The 17,169-nt window shown below is 32.7% G+C and overlaps 2 protein-coding genes across 3 annotated transcripts in view; one reads left to right on the top strand and one right to left on the bottom strand.

Moving 5' to 3' along the window:
- The window catches only part of LOC122628592 (protein unzipped), a 20,844-nt gene extending 6,539 nt beyond the window's left edge, over positions 1-14,305 (top strand). The window contains exons 1-5 of one of the 2 annotated variants that reach the window (XM_043811029.1): positions 6,770-6,860; positions 10,143-10,344; positions 10,470-10,864; positions 11,004-11,338; positions 11,510-14,305. In XM_043811029.1, the coding sequence (XP_043666964.1) occupies positions 6,828-6,860; positions 10,143-10,344; positions 10,470-10,864; positions 11,004-11,338; positions 11,510-12,017 (1,473 nt within the window). In that variant the 5' untranslated portion in view covers positions 6,770-6,827 and the 3' untranslated portion in view covers positions 12,018-14,305. Of the gene's footprint in view, positions 1-6,769; positions 6,861-10,142; positions 10,345-10,469; positions 10,865-11,003; positions 11,339-11,509 lie in introns of those variants that run through there. The other variant, XM_043811030.1, reaches the window with a different exon arrangement.
- The window catches only part of LOC122628591 (mitoguardin), a 32,305-nt gene extending 16,891 nt beyond the window's left edge, over positions 1-15,414 (bottom strand). The window contains exons 1-3 of the mRNA XM_043811028.1: positions 15,227-15,414; positions 14,905-15,052; positions 14,580-14,723 (exon numbers count right to left, since the gene is read on the bottom strand). Coding sequence (XP_043666963.1) covers positions 14,580-14,723; positions 14,905-15,052; positions 15,227-15,319 — 385 coding nt within the window. The 5' untranslated portion in view covers positions 15,320-15,414. The remainder of the gene's footprint in view (positions 1-14,579; positions 14,724-14,904; positions 15,053-15,226) is intronic.
- Between the last annotated feature and the right edge of the window lie 1,755 nt (positions 15,415-17,169).

Here is a 17,169-nt window from a genome sequence, read left to right as displayed (position 1 = left end):
AAAAAAAAAAGAAAGAAATAAGATCACCATCGCGATTGGTGGTAAAACGGTAATAGACAAATAATGATTGTAATAAAGATGGTGGGAACAACTGTAAAAGATTTTTGTAGGACGCATGAACGACGTATCGTGAAGCGTGACGATGGTAAAAGAAGAGTGGCTACTGTTAGATATTAAAGTGGTGCTTGAATTTTCAATCGTGTGCCTTGGAGCGATCCTCTGAACGGAAACGAGTTTAATAAAGTTTCTGAATGTATAGGTCAAGTCGTATAGCTGCCCTTGACAGTAATTCATACTAGTCTCTCTCTCTTTCTCTTTCTCTTGTGCACACTAGGTTACTATATTAATGGAAATAATATATACTGTTGCGGAGTAATACGTAAAGTTATCGGATATATATATATATATATATATATATATATGTATAAAAAAAGAAAAAAAAAATGAAAGAAAAATGAAAGAAAAACAAATAAAATGAAACATGAGAAAATTGTAAGTATCGTTTTATGATTTGTACCGTTGTGTATAATATCCGCTTGCAATGTTCTCTTTTTCTTGTTTATTTTATTTTTCTTTTTTTAACTTGAAAGATTGAGAATATTAAAGAAACGGAAGGAATACATATAAAACATATATACGTATATATTCCGAAGCGTCAATTTCTCGCGTGATCGCGTGCACACCGGATTATACCAATTTTCGACTATTCAACTGCACTTTTGTTAATCCGCTGTATTTTCTCGCACTTGTTGTTGGCAAGAAAAAAAGAAAAGAGAAAAAAAGAGAGAAAAAAAAAAGAGAGAAAAGAAAAGGGGAGAAAAAATCTCTCGGTTTCGTCTTTTCTTAAAAGGGCAGTGGTAACATCGTCTAATTCATACTGGTACATAGTAAATTGTCTTAATTGTAAGTAGTAAGGCGGTCTTAGGCGGGTAACGTGATTAAAAGACGTCTCTCGACGAGAGAGTATATGGTCGAGAAAGATGTATCGAAGCTTGTATCGGTCTTTCTCTGTGCATGTGTGTATATAAGTGTGTGTGTGTGTGTGAGAGAGAGAGAGAGAGAGAGAGAGAGAGAGAGAGAGAGAGAGAGAGAGAGAGAGAGAAAGAGAAAGAAGAGTTTATTACGATGCTAGACGTCTTTATCGTCATACCGAAATTCTTGCCAGTTGTCAGAGGAAAAAAGATATGTACATACATATGTACATAAATGCATTATTTCATTGTTGGTACGATCGAATCTCGAAAATTTGGTGGTACGAAAGAATAACAATAAATATCGAATATGCAGTTCGCTCGAAATGTTAGGTAACATCAATCGACTCATTTTGGTACCGAGAGACGACGGTGATTGTCGGGAGTCGGTGCAAATGTCGGTGATTTCGTAATGGCGTTACCACTACTTTCTCTCCGTTAGTTATGTTTATTTGTTCTGTCGGGTTAGCTGTCGTTCGTTATTCGTAGTTATTATTGGTCGAACGTTTAATACAATTAGAATCTCATGGAGAAACGCGTAGTGTGACCTTAAGAGCGAAGAAGGTAAATAACCCTCGAGCTTGTTTTATGACGTTTAACAGAGAAGAAATTGGAGATGACGTTATGGTTAACTCACGTATGGTGTGTGTGATGTTTTACGAAGGACAAAATCCCAACCTAACTTACTCCGAAGATTGTCGTAATGCGCATTGCCCGCCCTAGCCGACCTGTATTACTTGGAATTATATGAGGAGACCGAGATTCTTCATTCTCTTTGCTCGAAATTGTACGTATATATAGAATATCTATGTATATACATACACGTACATACACATAGATATATCTAAATCGTATTCTGACATTAGAGACGTCGGTAAAACGAGTAGCTTCGTCTTTAGCAAGTGTCCTTCTAACTGTTGTCAGGTCACGGCTAAAAGACGAAGCGATATTAATTCGACCCTAACTTCTCAGGATATACGAGATCCTAGATGGGAGATCCTTGAAGGTTTTCTTTTCTTTACGAGCGACCTTCTCACGGCACACTTTAAAGACATTCATTCTAACCGTAATATACATGCATATCTATAACACTTTAGAATAATCGATTATTGTTATAGAATCAAATGAAACCTCTTTCTTTCTCTCTGAAGTTCTTTAAGGAAGAACTTTTTATCGTTCCGACGAAGAAAAAGCTTTAGCGAGTAACTCTTCATTTTTCATTTATATAGAAATATTTGGCAAATTCGCTTGGCGCATAAGAATCTTCTCTTTCTCTCTCTCTCTCTCTTTTTTACACCTCATTTTTATCGTACTCCGCGGAATAACACCGCGGGGGATGTAGCCAAACAATCGCACGGCTTTTTAACGGGCACCCTTTGTTCCATTGTTCCCCGTGGTGCGGGGTCGTTGAAAACGTTGACGACTATAATACTCGCGTGTTCCTTACTGCTTTCTAGTTTTTCTTCGACGTTTGCTTTGAACCCACAGAAAAAGCAGCTCTCTCGACCTAAAGGACCTACTACTACACTCTTGTTATTCGCTTTCGAATACAAATCTATGCGCGTGTTATGGCCTCGTATTACGAGCATCGACCTAAAAAGAATCGAATAGAAAATAAAAAGGAAATAAATAAATAAATAAATAAATAAATAAATAAATAAAAAGAAAGATAAACAAAACAAAAAAAAAGAAAACTGACTTCGAGTCGACAAGGAATCGTCGTTATTTTCTAAACAGAAAACGAATCTTGGTAATAAAATCCACTCGAAATGTACATGCATTTTGTTGATTAGTCTCGAATCGTGGATGAGGATCTCCTTGACGGGTAAGACTAATAAAAGCGGAAGTAGATTCTTTATTTCTCTCTCTCTCTCTCTCTCTCTCTCTCTCTCTCTCTCTCTCTCTCTCTCTCGTAGTGAAGTGGCCACTACGTCTACTAGGAAATTTGTCCCGCCATGCTTGGATGCACGTGCTAAGTGTAACTGCAAAAGAAGTGCTCTCGGCTTTCTTCTTCGTTCGTCTTCTTCTCCTTCCAATTGGATGGAGAGGGGCTTAGGAGGGTTATCATGGTAACGCTGCGCTGCCCACTGACAGTACAACCGTAGAAAATCGATATTCCCTTCATTCGATATGCCGCACGTAGGACAAGCCCCTCTCTTTCTGTTTTTCCTCTTTTTGTACGTTTTCCTTTTCCTATTATTTGACCGTTAGCTCGCTCCGCTCTACTGTCTCCAATTCGTAAGAATGATAATTGACGATAGGCATAGGTCGTGGATCCTTTCAGGAAACACGCACGTCTTCCCACGCGATACACGAAATATCTTTACACAACGATCACACACACACACACACACATATATATATATACATAAATATATATACATATATACATAAATATATATACCGTAAACATACATATACAGAATACGTATGTTTACTCTTTGTAAATATACATATATATCTAATGGATTATGATCTATACGATCGTTTACTTTCATTTTTATACGTAATATTCTTCGAACCTAACGACAAATTCATTTTCAATATTAATTTACCATTACGTCATTTTCAACTTCGAAAACTATAATTCTCACGCGATCGTGGACTACTACGATCGATCGATCAATTAATCGATTGATCGACAGGTAGTATGCCGGAGAAAATGATAGCTACGTAAAAACTCGAAGGTTATAACTCCGTGATCTTTTGCGTCCTATTTTGTCGTATCGTTGTAACGATATAAGTGTATATTTATGTACCTACTACACGCTATCATTACATTCGCAAAAGCATTTAATTATCTTATTTGACGTCGTTTCTCTTTATCTCTATCTCTGTCTCTCTTTCATTCGAGCTTTTACGTTTATTTTATTTCATTTTTTCTTTTTTTCTTTTTTTCTTTTCACAAGAGTATATCGAGTTGCTGCTTACCTCGCGAGAACGTTCTTGCAACTCTCTTCTACACATTGAAAATCTGTTTAGCTATGTGTAATACATAACGTATACATACACTTATATATACATACATACATATATATATATATATATATATATATATATATATAACCATTCTATTCAGAAATGGATACTACGTACATTTTACGATCTAGCGATCGTATCATGTACATTAGCCGTCGTGTACTGGCAACCACCCTGCCTGCCTAGCTGGTTGGCGTTTCTCAAGCACGCCGGTTTCAAATATCCAACAAACGGCAATAGGCCGTTTATCGTTGAGTCATACACAACTTGTAATACGTCCATCCAAATTCACTGTCTTATTCATCCCACTTTCGCCAAGAACATCATCATGTGCGTATGATGTGAATGTGTGTGTGTGTGTGTGTGTGTGTATATATATATATATATATATATATATGCAGAAGCGACGAAATCAAGAAAATACAAGGGAGAAAATTAGATTAAGTGGTCTCTTTCAATTTATTTAACATACATCTTTCTCTCTATCACGATTCCTGTCGTCGTTTCATTCTAAAGAACATTCAAATTAACGTCAAAAGAAATTATTTCAATTCCGTTTATTTCGCGAACACACACAAAGATAGATAAAAACAAAATTTATTCGGACGATTAAAATAACAAAGTCTAAGAAAATGAATAATTATTAAGATCGATTATGCAAAAAGGAAAAGAAAAATAGATTAAATTCATTCTGCACTTCTTATCCTATCTTCGATATTTACCTTCAACCGACACACTCTACGTAATAACACGATTGTCTACCTTCGGAACGTCAAACTAAGGTTTCACTTGGTTACAACCTAGAGTAAAAAAGATAATGCTTTGGAAAAAATGAAGTTAAACATTTCGTCGTGATCTACGCCTATGCACTTATAGCCCACATGAGAGAGATTATATTTTCTCTCCGATTATGTACTCACACAAACATATATATATATATATACTCTCTCTCGAAGATAATTTCGTGAAAGTTCGTATCGTCTAATTTTCTTTACCAGGTATTACTCATGATCAGATAATTTTGCAGATATTTTATTCTTCTTCTTTTTTTATTTTTTTGTTCAAGATAGTCACATATATAAGAAACTTCTAATTATATATATATATATATATATATATATATATATATATATATATATCTTATAAATTCCTAGCGATTAGACGTATTAGAGAAGAGACCTAGTTTACAAGCGTCCGTCCATTGTGGATGGTGAATAATCGATAAGAGTTCTACATCCCGAGAGTGTCCTTCCCCTCTTTCAACGAAATTTCTAATCGATTTTTGCGATATATAACTCGTTTAAAACTCATCAACGCATCTTTTTTCTTTTTCAAAGTGAAATGAATATATTGGCAATCTCGACAATGAAATGACATATATACATATGTGTGTATGTGTATGTAGGTATATTATATGTATGTATGTACGTAGGACGACGAGTTTTATAAATTTCTTTCGGCTGATGCCACGGAGGAGGGCTAAGGTTAGTAGGTCACCGTCGTATCAACTCCAAGGTGCATGGATACGATCTGACCGAATTATACGGAGATAGCTCGCTCGTTCTGGTAATAATAAAATAATGCGATCATTATTTTCGTCTGACTGAAATTTGTACAGATTGTTTCTATGATTGAATCAACGATCTAACATTTTTATTAATTATCATTATCAATTTACGTATAAATATACATATATATATATTTTTTTTTGAAATATAAACAATTAAGAATGTAGATTGATGTTAATAAATGAATGTAGCGTACACACACACACGTACGTAAGTATACGTATGTATAGTTGACTCTTTCAACGTTTATTTATTAACATTAAGATATCATTTAAATTTGTTAACATTTGAAAAATATAATAAATTGGTCATAATCGTTCTAGTCGCATTATCTAAATTGATTTTAAATTCAAAATGAAACATGTGTTTCTATATATGTAGGTACATATCTAAGTTCGAAAGAATGAACTTATTAATCGTAACATTGGTACTGCTTAGAATTGACTAGTCGATAAACGAGAAGTAAAAGAAGGAACGTTCTGTTCTGCTTTTTCTGAGATCCTATCAGTTACTACTACTGTAACAACTAACCGCTATAACTACAACACTATTACTATATTACTACTACTACTGCCACGTTTCTAGAGGTACGTGGAGAGGGGGGAGAAAAAAGGGGAGCAGAGAAACATTTCGCGAAAATTATTATTCACGCTCCGATAGTTTGCCACGTTACTCCCTCGTGTAAGTTTCCTCTCTCTTGTACGATTTCCTGGTGGATATCATTAACGATCTAAGAGGATATCCCTAATATATTCATAACGAGAATGCTAATGTTTTATACTACGACTAATAAATCATTAGAAGCACAACGATTAATTTTAGAATCATATTATATAATATTAAATATTTTGTAAGAAAATCAATATTTTCCAATAACAATAATATACATTATACGCACGTAATAATAATTTCTATTATAATTCGAAAAAGAATATAAATTTTCTATCACATTAATGATACAATAATAATGTCACAATAACGTGACGAAATAATATCTATAATAATATTCTTATTATATAATAAAAAAATTCATATTGATTATATAAAATTATTATCTCAGTAGGTAAAAATATTGACTTTCTTTTATTTTTCTTTGAGGAACATTTGATATTATATAATGGTTATTGTTATTATTAAATAATAGCGATGATCGTTGGGATGGGGGGGAGAGGGAGAGGGAGGGATAGGGGAGGGGGTGGTGTATCATATTTAACCACGATCGATCAACTCGACAAAACGCTGTTAGACGCGCATCCGGAGGACAATGAAGTAGCTCGTTGCATTACGCATATCGTTAGAATGCGCGAGTATGCATTCAAGATGTATCGCGATGCATATTATTGTAAGTGGAACAAATATCCTTGATTAAACGTCTGCCTGGGGGAGACAGGCAATGAGACAGAGGGCTTGGTGGTAGTGATGTTAGTGATGGTGATGTTGATAGAAAAAGAGAAGGGTGGGAGAAAGAGGAGGAGTAGGAGAAGGAGGAGGAGGAGGAAGAGAGTAGAGATCTATCAATACCACCTTTTCCCCTCTGTGTGTCTGCACTTGGCGTTAACACCCTGTACAATCACAGTGAAAAATGTTTAAACTATCTTGCATTTAGTGAGTGAGAGAGAGAGAGAGAGAGAGAGAGAGAGAGAGAGAGAAAGAAAAATACACGAGTCTAATTTTCTTTCCCTGGAAATATCGAAAATTCATCAATATCGGATCGTCATATTCTAATTTATCATATTATTTGTAGAAAGGAAAAAAAGAAAAGAAAAAAAAAAAATAATAAGAAAGGATTTCTCATAATTAAATTTACGGACAGACGCGTGTTAACTCTCGAAATGAGTATCATTCACGTGCAAATAGCATATCCGTGCCAGATAGACGTGCATTCTTTTCTATATATCGAATGGCGTACGTATGTAAGTACGTCATGTTTACCCGTCAATGTATCGAACAAATTGCATCATAGCTACGCATAATTGATAAATAAATCGTTATTACGTGAGTGTCTTTCAAAAGCACACGTTACTCGAGTTCTATCATTTATAGCTATCTATCTATATCTATGTATATGTATTTTAATAGCCAACTTCGTATTATACCGCTTATAGATATTCTCGTTGGATTTTTTGTACGATGGAATTGAAAGGAAAGTTTGTATTGGAAAGTTCCTTCTCTGTCCTTTTCTCTCTCAAACTCTCTGATTCCCTGTGTTTGTCATCAGCTAAAAACGTCTCACACAGATGAATTAAAATTTTATAGAGAAAAGCGAAAGTGTCTAATCCCTATTTCGTAGACTTTCTAAACTTTTCAAGTTTAAGTAGTTCGTACTTGAAACGTCTTCTTAATACGAATAATTTCGTTCAATGAAAGTCAATAAAGTTGATTATATCCTTCGGTAATTTTAAATCAAGACTTATGTTTTAATTCAAATATTATTTATTCCTTAGATCATTTAATTTATCATTGAATCTCTTCGTTTCTCTTGTCAATTTCACTCTCCTCTTTATTAAATATCGTCGTTTGAATTATATATATACATATCATACATACATACATATATATACATGTATCTCTATGTATTATATATATATATATACTGTATGTCCTCGCAGTCACTCGATCGAGCACAACAATTCGTTTCGTTATTTCGAATAGGTATGAGTGGAAACATCCCGTAAAGCGAACCTTTTATCGTAATACTTTGCTGCGGGTTAGGAGACAATGATACCAGACACAATGATAACTTCCGTAGAACTGTGAACAGGAAATGTTCTACAGTTTTCTCTCCTCCCCCCCTCTCTCTTTCTCTATGTTTCTCTCTAGTTAATCTGAATAATCACCTTCGACAAAAATTACAGAAGACCGGGGAGGGAGGCTAATGACGGACAGAGATCGTTTAAAAGCTATCACCCTTGGAAATCTTTTCAAAGACTTATCTATCATAAACCATTAAACAGAAATTAAACGATTTTTATAAAATAATAGGCAAAAAATAAGAAAATTATTGTCTACTTCGGTAAAACGCAATAAAAGATAGACGTAACAATGTAATTGAATTTATTCGTCCAAGCCGATCGAGTTTACTCGATGCGTCAGCAATTTCTTCTCTAAAGAGTGAATCATAATTGCAATTTATCTATAAGTATATAAACCAGTTTTGTCTTCGTCCTTTGTCCTTACTTTTACATACACCGACCAAACAATGCGATGCTAGAGAATAATATATACGAAGCGAGTTACGAGATTTTCTTTAACAACTAATTTGTATGTAATACCTTTTGCGAAGATAAGGAAAAAACAGGAAAAGGAGGCACGTGTTAAATGAGTCTACTTAATCGGTATACAACAACAACAACAATAATAACAATAACAACGACGACGACGATTGAAAGAGTGATTAATTTAATGACACTTAATTCTTTGGAATGCGGTTTAGATCTACCTCTTTCTCCTCTTGCTCTTCCCACCCGCCGTGATAGAGTGCTTTGTAATTAGAGAACAGTTCAAATACCGGTAATTTCTTTATTTTTCTTTTTTTTTTTCTTTTTTTTAAAACACTCCAAACATTTTCCAAAGTATAAATCTCAATAAAATTATACACGATACGCGCGTGTTAATAGGCAATTATAAAATATTTGAAAAATGAATTTGAAGATGGGAGGGGAGGTCGAGAAGGAGAAAAAAAAAGGAAACAACTATAATATTACCAAAATATCGAATGATAATGAAATTAAGTAGAAGAAGGAGTCTCGGTGTATATAATATATAATATAAATTATTACATAAACGAATACACCGCGGAATCATTACGGTAAGTGGAATTTGTATACGGTAGATAATACTACAACGTGAACGAGTCTCGATCGTCACGAACGTAGCCACGAGATGTGCCTTGCGGTAAAATGGTTCCGGATTACGGACTCGTTTTACGTGAACTTCCTTACCGTGTTTCATAATCGCGTGTCGAGTCAGCCAACCAGCCAACCAGCCAGCCAGCCAGCCAACCAACCAACCAACCAACCAACCAACCAGCCAGCCAGGCAACCAAGCTAACTCGCTTGCTCATTCGTATAAGAATTGTTCTCTTTTGGTTAAATATCTTCTTACGTATTATAATACATATGGCAATATTTCTAAACCAGCTTTGTCTTACTCCTATCGTGATAAGTGTTTACGCACGCAAATTACTATTTACTACGCACGTGTAAACACTTCTCGTAAATGAATAAACACAGAGCCGAGCAAGTAAGGTGGCACATTGGCTACGTGGTTACGTTGTTATTTCAATGATAGTTAAATCTCCCGATCGTTTGTCGGCACATTGCTTTTCAAATGTCAATCTATTTATCGACAAACAATCGGCACTGTACTGATACTGTACGGTGATTAATATTTACTCACCATTCTATTTATATAACGATTTTTAAATCCTCATCGTCGCTTTGATTTGTTATTCGAGCGTTAATTTGAATCAATGACGGTTCAATGTTTATCTTTTAAATCGATCATTGATACCTTTGAGTCACGAGAAATTGAATAATATTATGTATAGCTTTATTCTAATTGTAATTTTATTTGTTTCTTTTTTTTTTTTTTTTAATTTTTTTTCTTGTTTTTTTTTTCACAGATGTCTTGGCAAAAAGACTATCTTTCTGTAGGACTGATCGGTGTCCTTCTATTACTGACGTACGCTGACAACAGCGTACACATTTCGTCGAAGTACGGTCAACTCGTTACTTCGAGTACTCTCAATTGGCTCCCACGTACACATTATGATTCTTCGAAGCAGATTGTGGTCGGTGGTTTTCAGATTCCTCGTGAAAACGAAGGTACGAAATAAAATCTTATTAGGATTATACAAAAGAAAATATATCGTATAATATTTTAGAATTAATTCGTTATAAAGAATGAATGAATTATTTCGTTAATTCATTATTTAATGAATTAATTACAGAGGATCTAATGGCGTCTAATAATGCGCCTCTGAATAGACCGAACCCGTTCAAAAGGCCGTTACACGTATGCCGTGCATTGCACAATGGCGTGTGGGTATCCGGAACTCAATTGGGAGATGAAAAACGTTGTACGGTATCGATACACGGTAACGTTCGTTCGTACGAGAAATACGATCTCCTTGAAAACGTTGACAATGCAGCAAGAGTTAGCTGGCGACATTGGGACATATATACTCCGTTACCCGTGGGAGCAGTAGCCACGGATAAAATGTACGTTGCAAGGTACGAGGTATCCATTGATGAGGCAAATCCAAGCTTGCCCTATACTTACACCCATTACATAGGAACCATGAATATGAACGACAATTTCGGCACGATCTTCTACGTTAAAGACGTAAGTTATTGCTGATGTAATATATCAATGTTTCATTGATTTTTAACATGAAACCAAAATCGAAGTATCGTATTGTATTTTTCAATCAATTAATTAATGAATTAATTTATTTTTTAATTTTTCCTTCCTTCCTTTTCAGAACGGTATTGAAAATACAGCGAAATTTTGCGAAGTCCTTGTCGAGGCCGAACCGATATATTATGAACTTAGCGGCGTCAGATTGAATTGGTCGAAAAAACGAGTGATAAAACGTACACCACGTTTAATCTGGGCAGGTACGTTGAAAAATGATGCTGAGAAAGGTTCGAAACTGGCAGAAGCTGTTGCGTACTCTTACAACTACTCGATGTACTGGGGTCAAGGTCATGCTATTTTGAAGGGTTTAAATACTTCGATCTTGTTATACAACGGAACGAATTTACCTCATATCATTTGGGGTATCGAGGAAAGGGAGAATCGTACCGAAGTGCAAAAGTATGTATTATATACGTCTTTTCTCCTTTTTATTATTATTATTATTATTATTATTAATATTATTATCATCATTATTTATTTATTTATTTTTTTATTTTATATTACATATCGTAAATAGAACGACACGCGATCATAATTATAAGTTTATAATTTATTTTTCTCAAACAACAGGATAGAAATTTACCTGGAACCTGGTACTGGCGTAAATGTTACTCTAAAAGCTAACTATACCGACATGGAAGTTCCATACACCGGAGAATTGGTTTCTCATTACGAGGACAAGGTCACTACATCAAGAATGATCAATGGCATTCGCAGGGAGGAGACCTTGCTCGACATTAAGCCAGAATTCGGACCTATCTATTTCCTGAAAGATTATAGTCTAGTTCCTACCACTACACCACCGCCTGTCGTTACAGAACCTACTACAACAACTGTTAAGTTCAATTACGACGAGACCAAAGAAACTAGACAGCCTAAGATGGAAGACCCAGGATTGGATGAGAACATGATCGTTGTACCTAAGACATCGGACACATCGAATATGCAAGGCGACGATGGAGGTCCGTTGTCGCTTCAAAATAAAATCGAAACAGGATACTCCGGTGTGTCCTCGCTAGAAATGTCCTGTTCATTGATATTATCTTTAATGACGATCGTTATCAGTAGGATTGCGTGAACGTTCACGGAATGAATCTCTAAATTAAAAAAAAAAATAATAATAATAAAATAAAATGAAAAAGTAAAAACAATAGTAATATATTATGTGTAGAACAGAACAGAGAGAAGAAAAAGAAAAGAAAAAAAAAAGAAAATAAGTGCGTAAAAAAGAAAACGATGAAAAAAAAGAAAAAGAAAATAACACGAGAAAAAAATGATTATTGCTGTAATTTCATATATAGCGATTATAATAATAGCACGAAAAAAATAAATCCCTTTCTCGCGCCTCTACTCCACGTGGATGCGAGGACAAGAAACTGGATGAGATGTGCTTGCCTTTACGAAAACTTGGTCTGTATATCAAGTTGATATAATTACACATACATATACACATATATATATGTATGTATATATATATATATATATATATATATATATATATATACACGCGCACGCGCGAAAACTAGTGAAGAAATATAGTTTGATGAGCTAGTTTCACACAATAAAGAAAAGTCTTAAGTACAAGCAATCGCATACGTATGTTAACATTAAACTCGTTAACATCGACTATAATATCGTACCAAATGCAAATATCGTACTTTGTCCTTTTTAATTCAGCTGTGAAACGAATCTTCTATCTAACTATTTCATGCCTTTTGCGAACAGTAATGTTAGATCATTATAGAAGACTTAAAAGCTTTGAGATAATATCTCCATTGAGAGGGATGTTCAAAGAAATCTTAGCTGTTGCTGATGCAAACGCTATCTTGGACAACTCGCTTTATGCAGAAAGAATAAATTGAATTTGGAGAATGGATGTGCGCAAATTAATGATGAAGCCATTATATATTTTTGAGATTGTGGTACAATTTTAGAAGAATGTAAGATTTATAAGATGATAGTGGTAAGAACACATAGAGTAGAGGTGAAGGGCTACGGATAATTTTTATCAATTCAAGTTGATTTGAAGATTTCAGTCCAAATTAAATTCTGTATATTAAGATATTTACTTCTTAAAAATTCTTCAAACTTATTTCAACCTGACAAATTGTCATTTTTATTATTACAAATCGAGGTTCATCATTGTTTAACAAAAGTAATGGAATGTTAACTTCGCTACGAAAGAAATACTGCTAAGCATAAACCGCTAAAACCATTTTTAAGCGATAATCCCTGCGGATTCCTAAAATACTATATATATATATAGTATATATATAAAAAAATCTCTATAAAAAGAATATCTGCAGAAAAAGAAAAAAGAAAAGAAGAAAAAAAAATAATAACAAAAGCATATAAAACTTTCATTGATATGAGCATAATTGTAATTGATAAGGCTGAAATGTTCCTTTAAAAAATGTGAAGAATTCATAGAATTGTTTAAATCAGTGTTTTAATTTTGTGATTTTCAATATTAGAAAAAAGATATAGAGGAAAAAGAGACGACATTATTTACGTGAATTCTACATTACTCACAAAATGTTTATTGATATTAATATATAAATAATAAACATTTATATACAGTCTCAATAGTTGCAACAAACTATTGTAGTCAGCTTATTTATCTGTTTACAGTTTTTCTATCAAGAATAGCTTTAAAGTACAATATTATTATATAATTTACTATAAGTTAAATAACACTGAAGCGAAGTGAATTCTATCTGGATTCATGCGATATTTTCCGTACAGATGTACAGAAATATAATGTGCATTCCATGAGTTAATAATATTAATAATAACATTAATAATAATAATAATAATATAAAAATAATAATAATCAATATAGGAAGCAATAATTTGCTGCAAAGTGAATGTGTAGTATTGTGAGCTTTACAAAATTCTGTGTTTGAGATAAAGAAAGAAGTATAAAATATATAAAGAAAAAAAAAAGAACATATAAACAATGCAAACCAATATTCGTATGGCCAATAACTAATTTCATTTCTAAATTGAAAAATTTAAAGGGGCAAGTTATGATATATCAATCATAAATTAATTGAAAAACATGCTTTGAAGAACATACTTTCAAAAAGTAATAAAAACTATGCATGAATGACATATATATTTGACATAAAAAAAATTTATTTATTCAAGAGCTACTCCTCTGGATCTGTATGTTAATACTAGAATATGAATAAATATGATTCCAACGCGAGGCAGAGGTTTTAATAATGCCAAAAATTAATCTGTAAGTTTATGACAACTTCTATGTTTAGCAAATACTTTATTTGTGAATAAGCTGCTGCATTGTACATCATCATGTAAATATAAATGCAATGCAATATATGTATAAATAAATATCTGAATATATTAATATTTCCTTAATGTATCAGTAAAATGATACATGTCTGCATGTTTGATACCTCCTAGTTTGTATGATTTAATTACTTATTTGGTTTATATCTTTGATATAAATACTACTTAATGTAATTAATATTTAGCAAATAATATAGATGAAAAATATAATAGCATGCACAAAAAATATATTAAATTGTATGCATACATATTAGTACATTTTTAATGGGAACAAAATCATACAAAACACTTGAAGTTAATTTTATGATTTTAGTAATAAATGACTTACCTAGAACACCATACTGCTGCGGAGTTAATTTTACATCACCTTCAGCACCTTCTGGTAAAGGTGAGATTAACGATGCTCGTTCACTAATGTGACTTCTACTACTTGCCTCACTTCTTCTAGCCCACGATACTTGAGATAACGCATCTACAGCAACGAAATGTATATAATAGTTATGAAATATATAAGTAATAATATAATGCAAGAATATATTACAAGCCATAAATCTATTTTTCAATCAAATGAAGATTTTAATTATATTAAATAAAATTATATTATAAATTAAAATTAAATAAACTAAAGAAAATTTTAACGATGGAAGTATTACCAAAATTAGATTTAGCATTGGCAAATCTTTGTTTCAAATCCCTTATAGATTTTTTAGAAGGAGGCAATGGAAGTCTTCGCCTTCTTTTTAAAAATTGTGCCAAACCACCGAGCAACAATGAACCTCCAGTCAAACAAATGATAAAAATCTAGAAAAATATAGAACACAGTTTAATGTCATATCATTTTATAACTTAACCTATACTTAATTATTATTAAAAAATTAGAAACACGAAAAATAAATGACGAATTAACATTATTATATAATGTTCAAAGATTCCAAGATACAATCATTCTAACCTATAAAAAAAATATTTTCTAACCTTTTGCGTTCTAGATAAATTAAATGCCGGAAAGAAAGCTGCGTAGCGTGAGTATAATGCTCCCAAAAATTGTCGCGTATTAAAAATAGACATCGTCAACGTTATTACATATAAATAATAACATTCACTTCTAGTACATACAAAAGTCAATGAAATACGAAAAGCACTCGCAATGTGTTCGCAGTAGTGTACTGAAGATCGTGATAATGGAATTACAGATGGCGCTCGTTTCGCTTCACCTTTTGTCGATTTGAACAGAGTATAATCATGCGCCTTCATTAGCTGATTTCTTAATCGTTTTTAATTTATGATAATCGATAATTTACTTTTTTAATATTTTCATATTAACTATAATATTACATTATGAAATTAATCAAAATAAACAAAATTCACGATAAAAATAGATCGATACATTAATCTCGATTAAAAAGTAGTGCAATATGAAATATGTTACAAACTACATTATATCACTATGTGGATCAAATAAGAACTATAAATATATACTAGTAAATATGAATAGTACTTAACTTTTCGTGTATTATGTTATATTAAATATAAAATAATTTTAATTTTATATTTTAATAAAGTTGGATTATAAATGCGCGCTCGTTACCTGATACGTCAATAAAAAAACGAACTTACATTGACTTTTGTTAATATCGGAACAGTTTACTTTTGAATTTCGACGAGTAAAGATCGAAGCACGCTCTTTTCCAACGTGTAACTTTAAATAAATCATATTTCCGATAATTTCAAAATTATTTAAACAATTTTAAACGTGCACGAAGTAAAACCAACTAATATTTAAATATTACCACATTTATTTAAACATATACAATAAAAAATATTTCATAGCTCGAAATCTCCGTTCAATATAAAATAAAAATAAAACAAAGACTAAATTGATCATGAGAAATACTAAGTTAGTTTTCTTTCGTGCTCCGAGAAATAAACAACGAAATATTCTCCGAACGGCTTAATTTCATCATTATATAAATCCGACGATTTCATAATTATTTAAATAATGTACAATATTCTCGAAGTACGAAGAGATAATATTTGAACACTAGTATATTAAGTTAAGAACGAAATAAGAATTTCTTGACAATTCGTATAATTATTTTTACTTTAAATATAAAATTTTAAATGGTGCCTATTTGTGAAGTAAATAAATAGAATTTAATTCTTTCGACGATTACTGGATCAGTTTAATTTCGTTTTTCGACGAGTGCACTTTGAAGTCCTTATAAGATGTCTTTCTAGCAAGTAATAACGAAGAGTTAATGTAAGAACATTATTATATTACACCTTCTTTCAATCTTGACAGTTACTGGTTCAGTCTTGCTTCAAATATCGACGAGTACACATCGCAGTTCTCACAGTACGCATTCTCCGCGATTAATAGAGAAGAGTTAATGTAAGTACAAAATTATATCATTCGTTCTTTCAATATTTTATACGATTTGTTGTGTTTCAGAATTAAATGGTGTAGTGAGGATACTTCCCCCACCTATGACAATAACAAATCGGATCTTCGACCGTCTTTGACAGTTACTGGTTCAGTCTTGTTTTGAATTTCGACGAGTGGGCATCGCAGTTCTCTAAATACGCATTCTCCGTAAGCAATAAAGAAGAGTTAATGTAAGAACATAATTATATCACTCATTCTTTCAATATTCTATACGAATTATTTTGTTCTAGAATTACATCGAGAAGTGGGGATACTTTCCCACCCGTGACGACAACAAAGTTCGAACTTCGACCGACTTTGACAGTTACTGGTTCAGTCTTGCTTCAAATTTCGACGAGTAGACATCGCAGTTCTCACAGTACGCATTCTCCGCAATTAATAGAGAAGACTTAATGTAAGTACAAAATTATATCACTCATTCTTTCAATATTCTATACGATTTGTTGTGTTTCAGAATTAAATGGTGTAGTGA

This window comes from Vespula pensylvanica, chromosome 4 (assembly GCF_014466175.1).
Source record: "Vespula pensylvanica isolate Volc-1 chromosome 4, ASM1446617v1, whole genome shotgun sequence".
NCBI classification, from domain to species: Eukaryota; Metazoa; Arthropoda; class Insecta; order Hymenoptera; family Vespidae; genus Vespula; species Vespula pensylvanica.
Note: the sequence above shows the minus strand (reverse complement) of the source record. Positions and strands in the feature narration are given on the sequence as shown.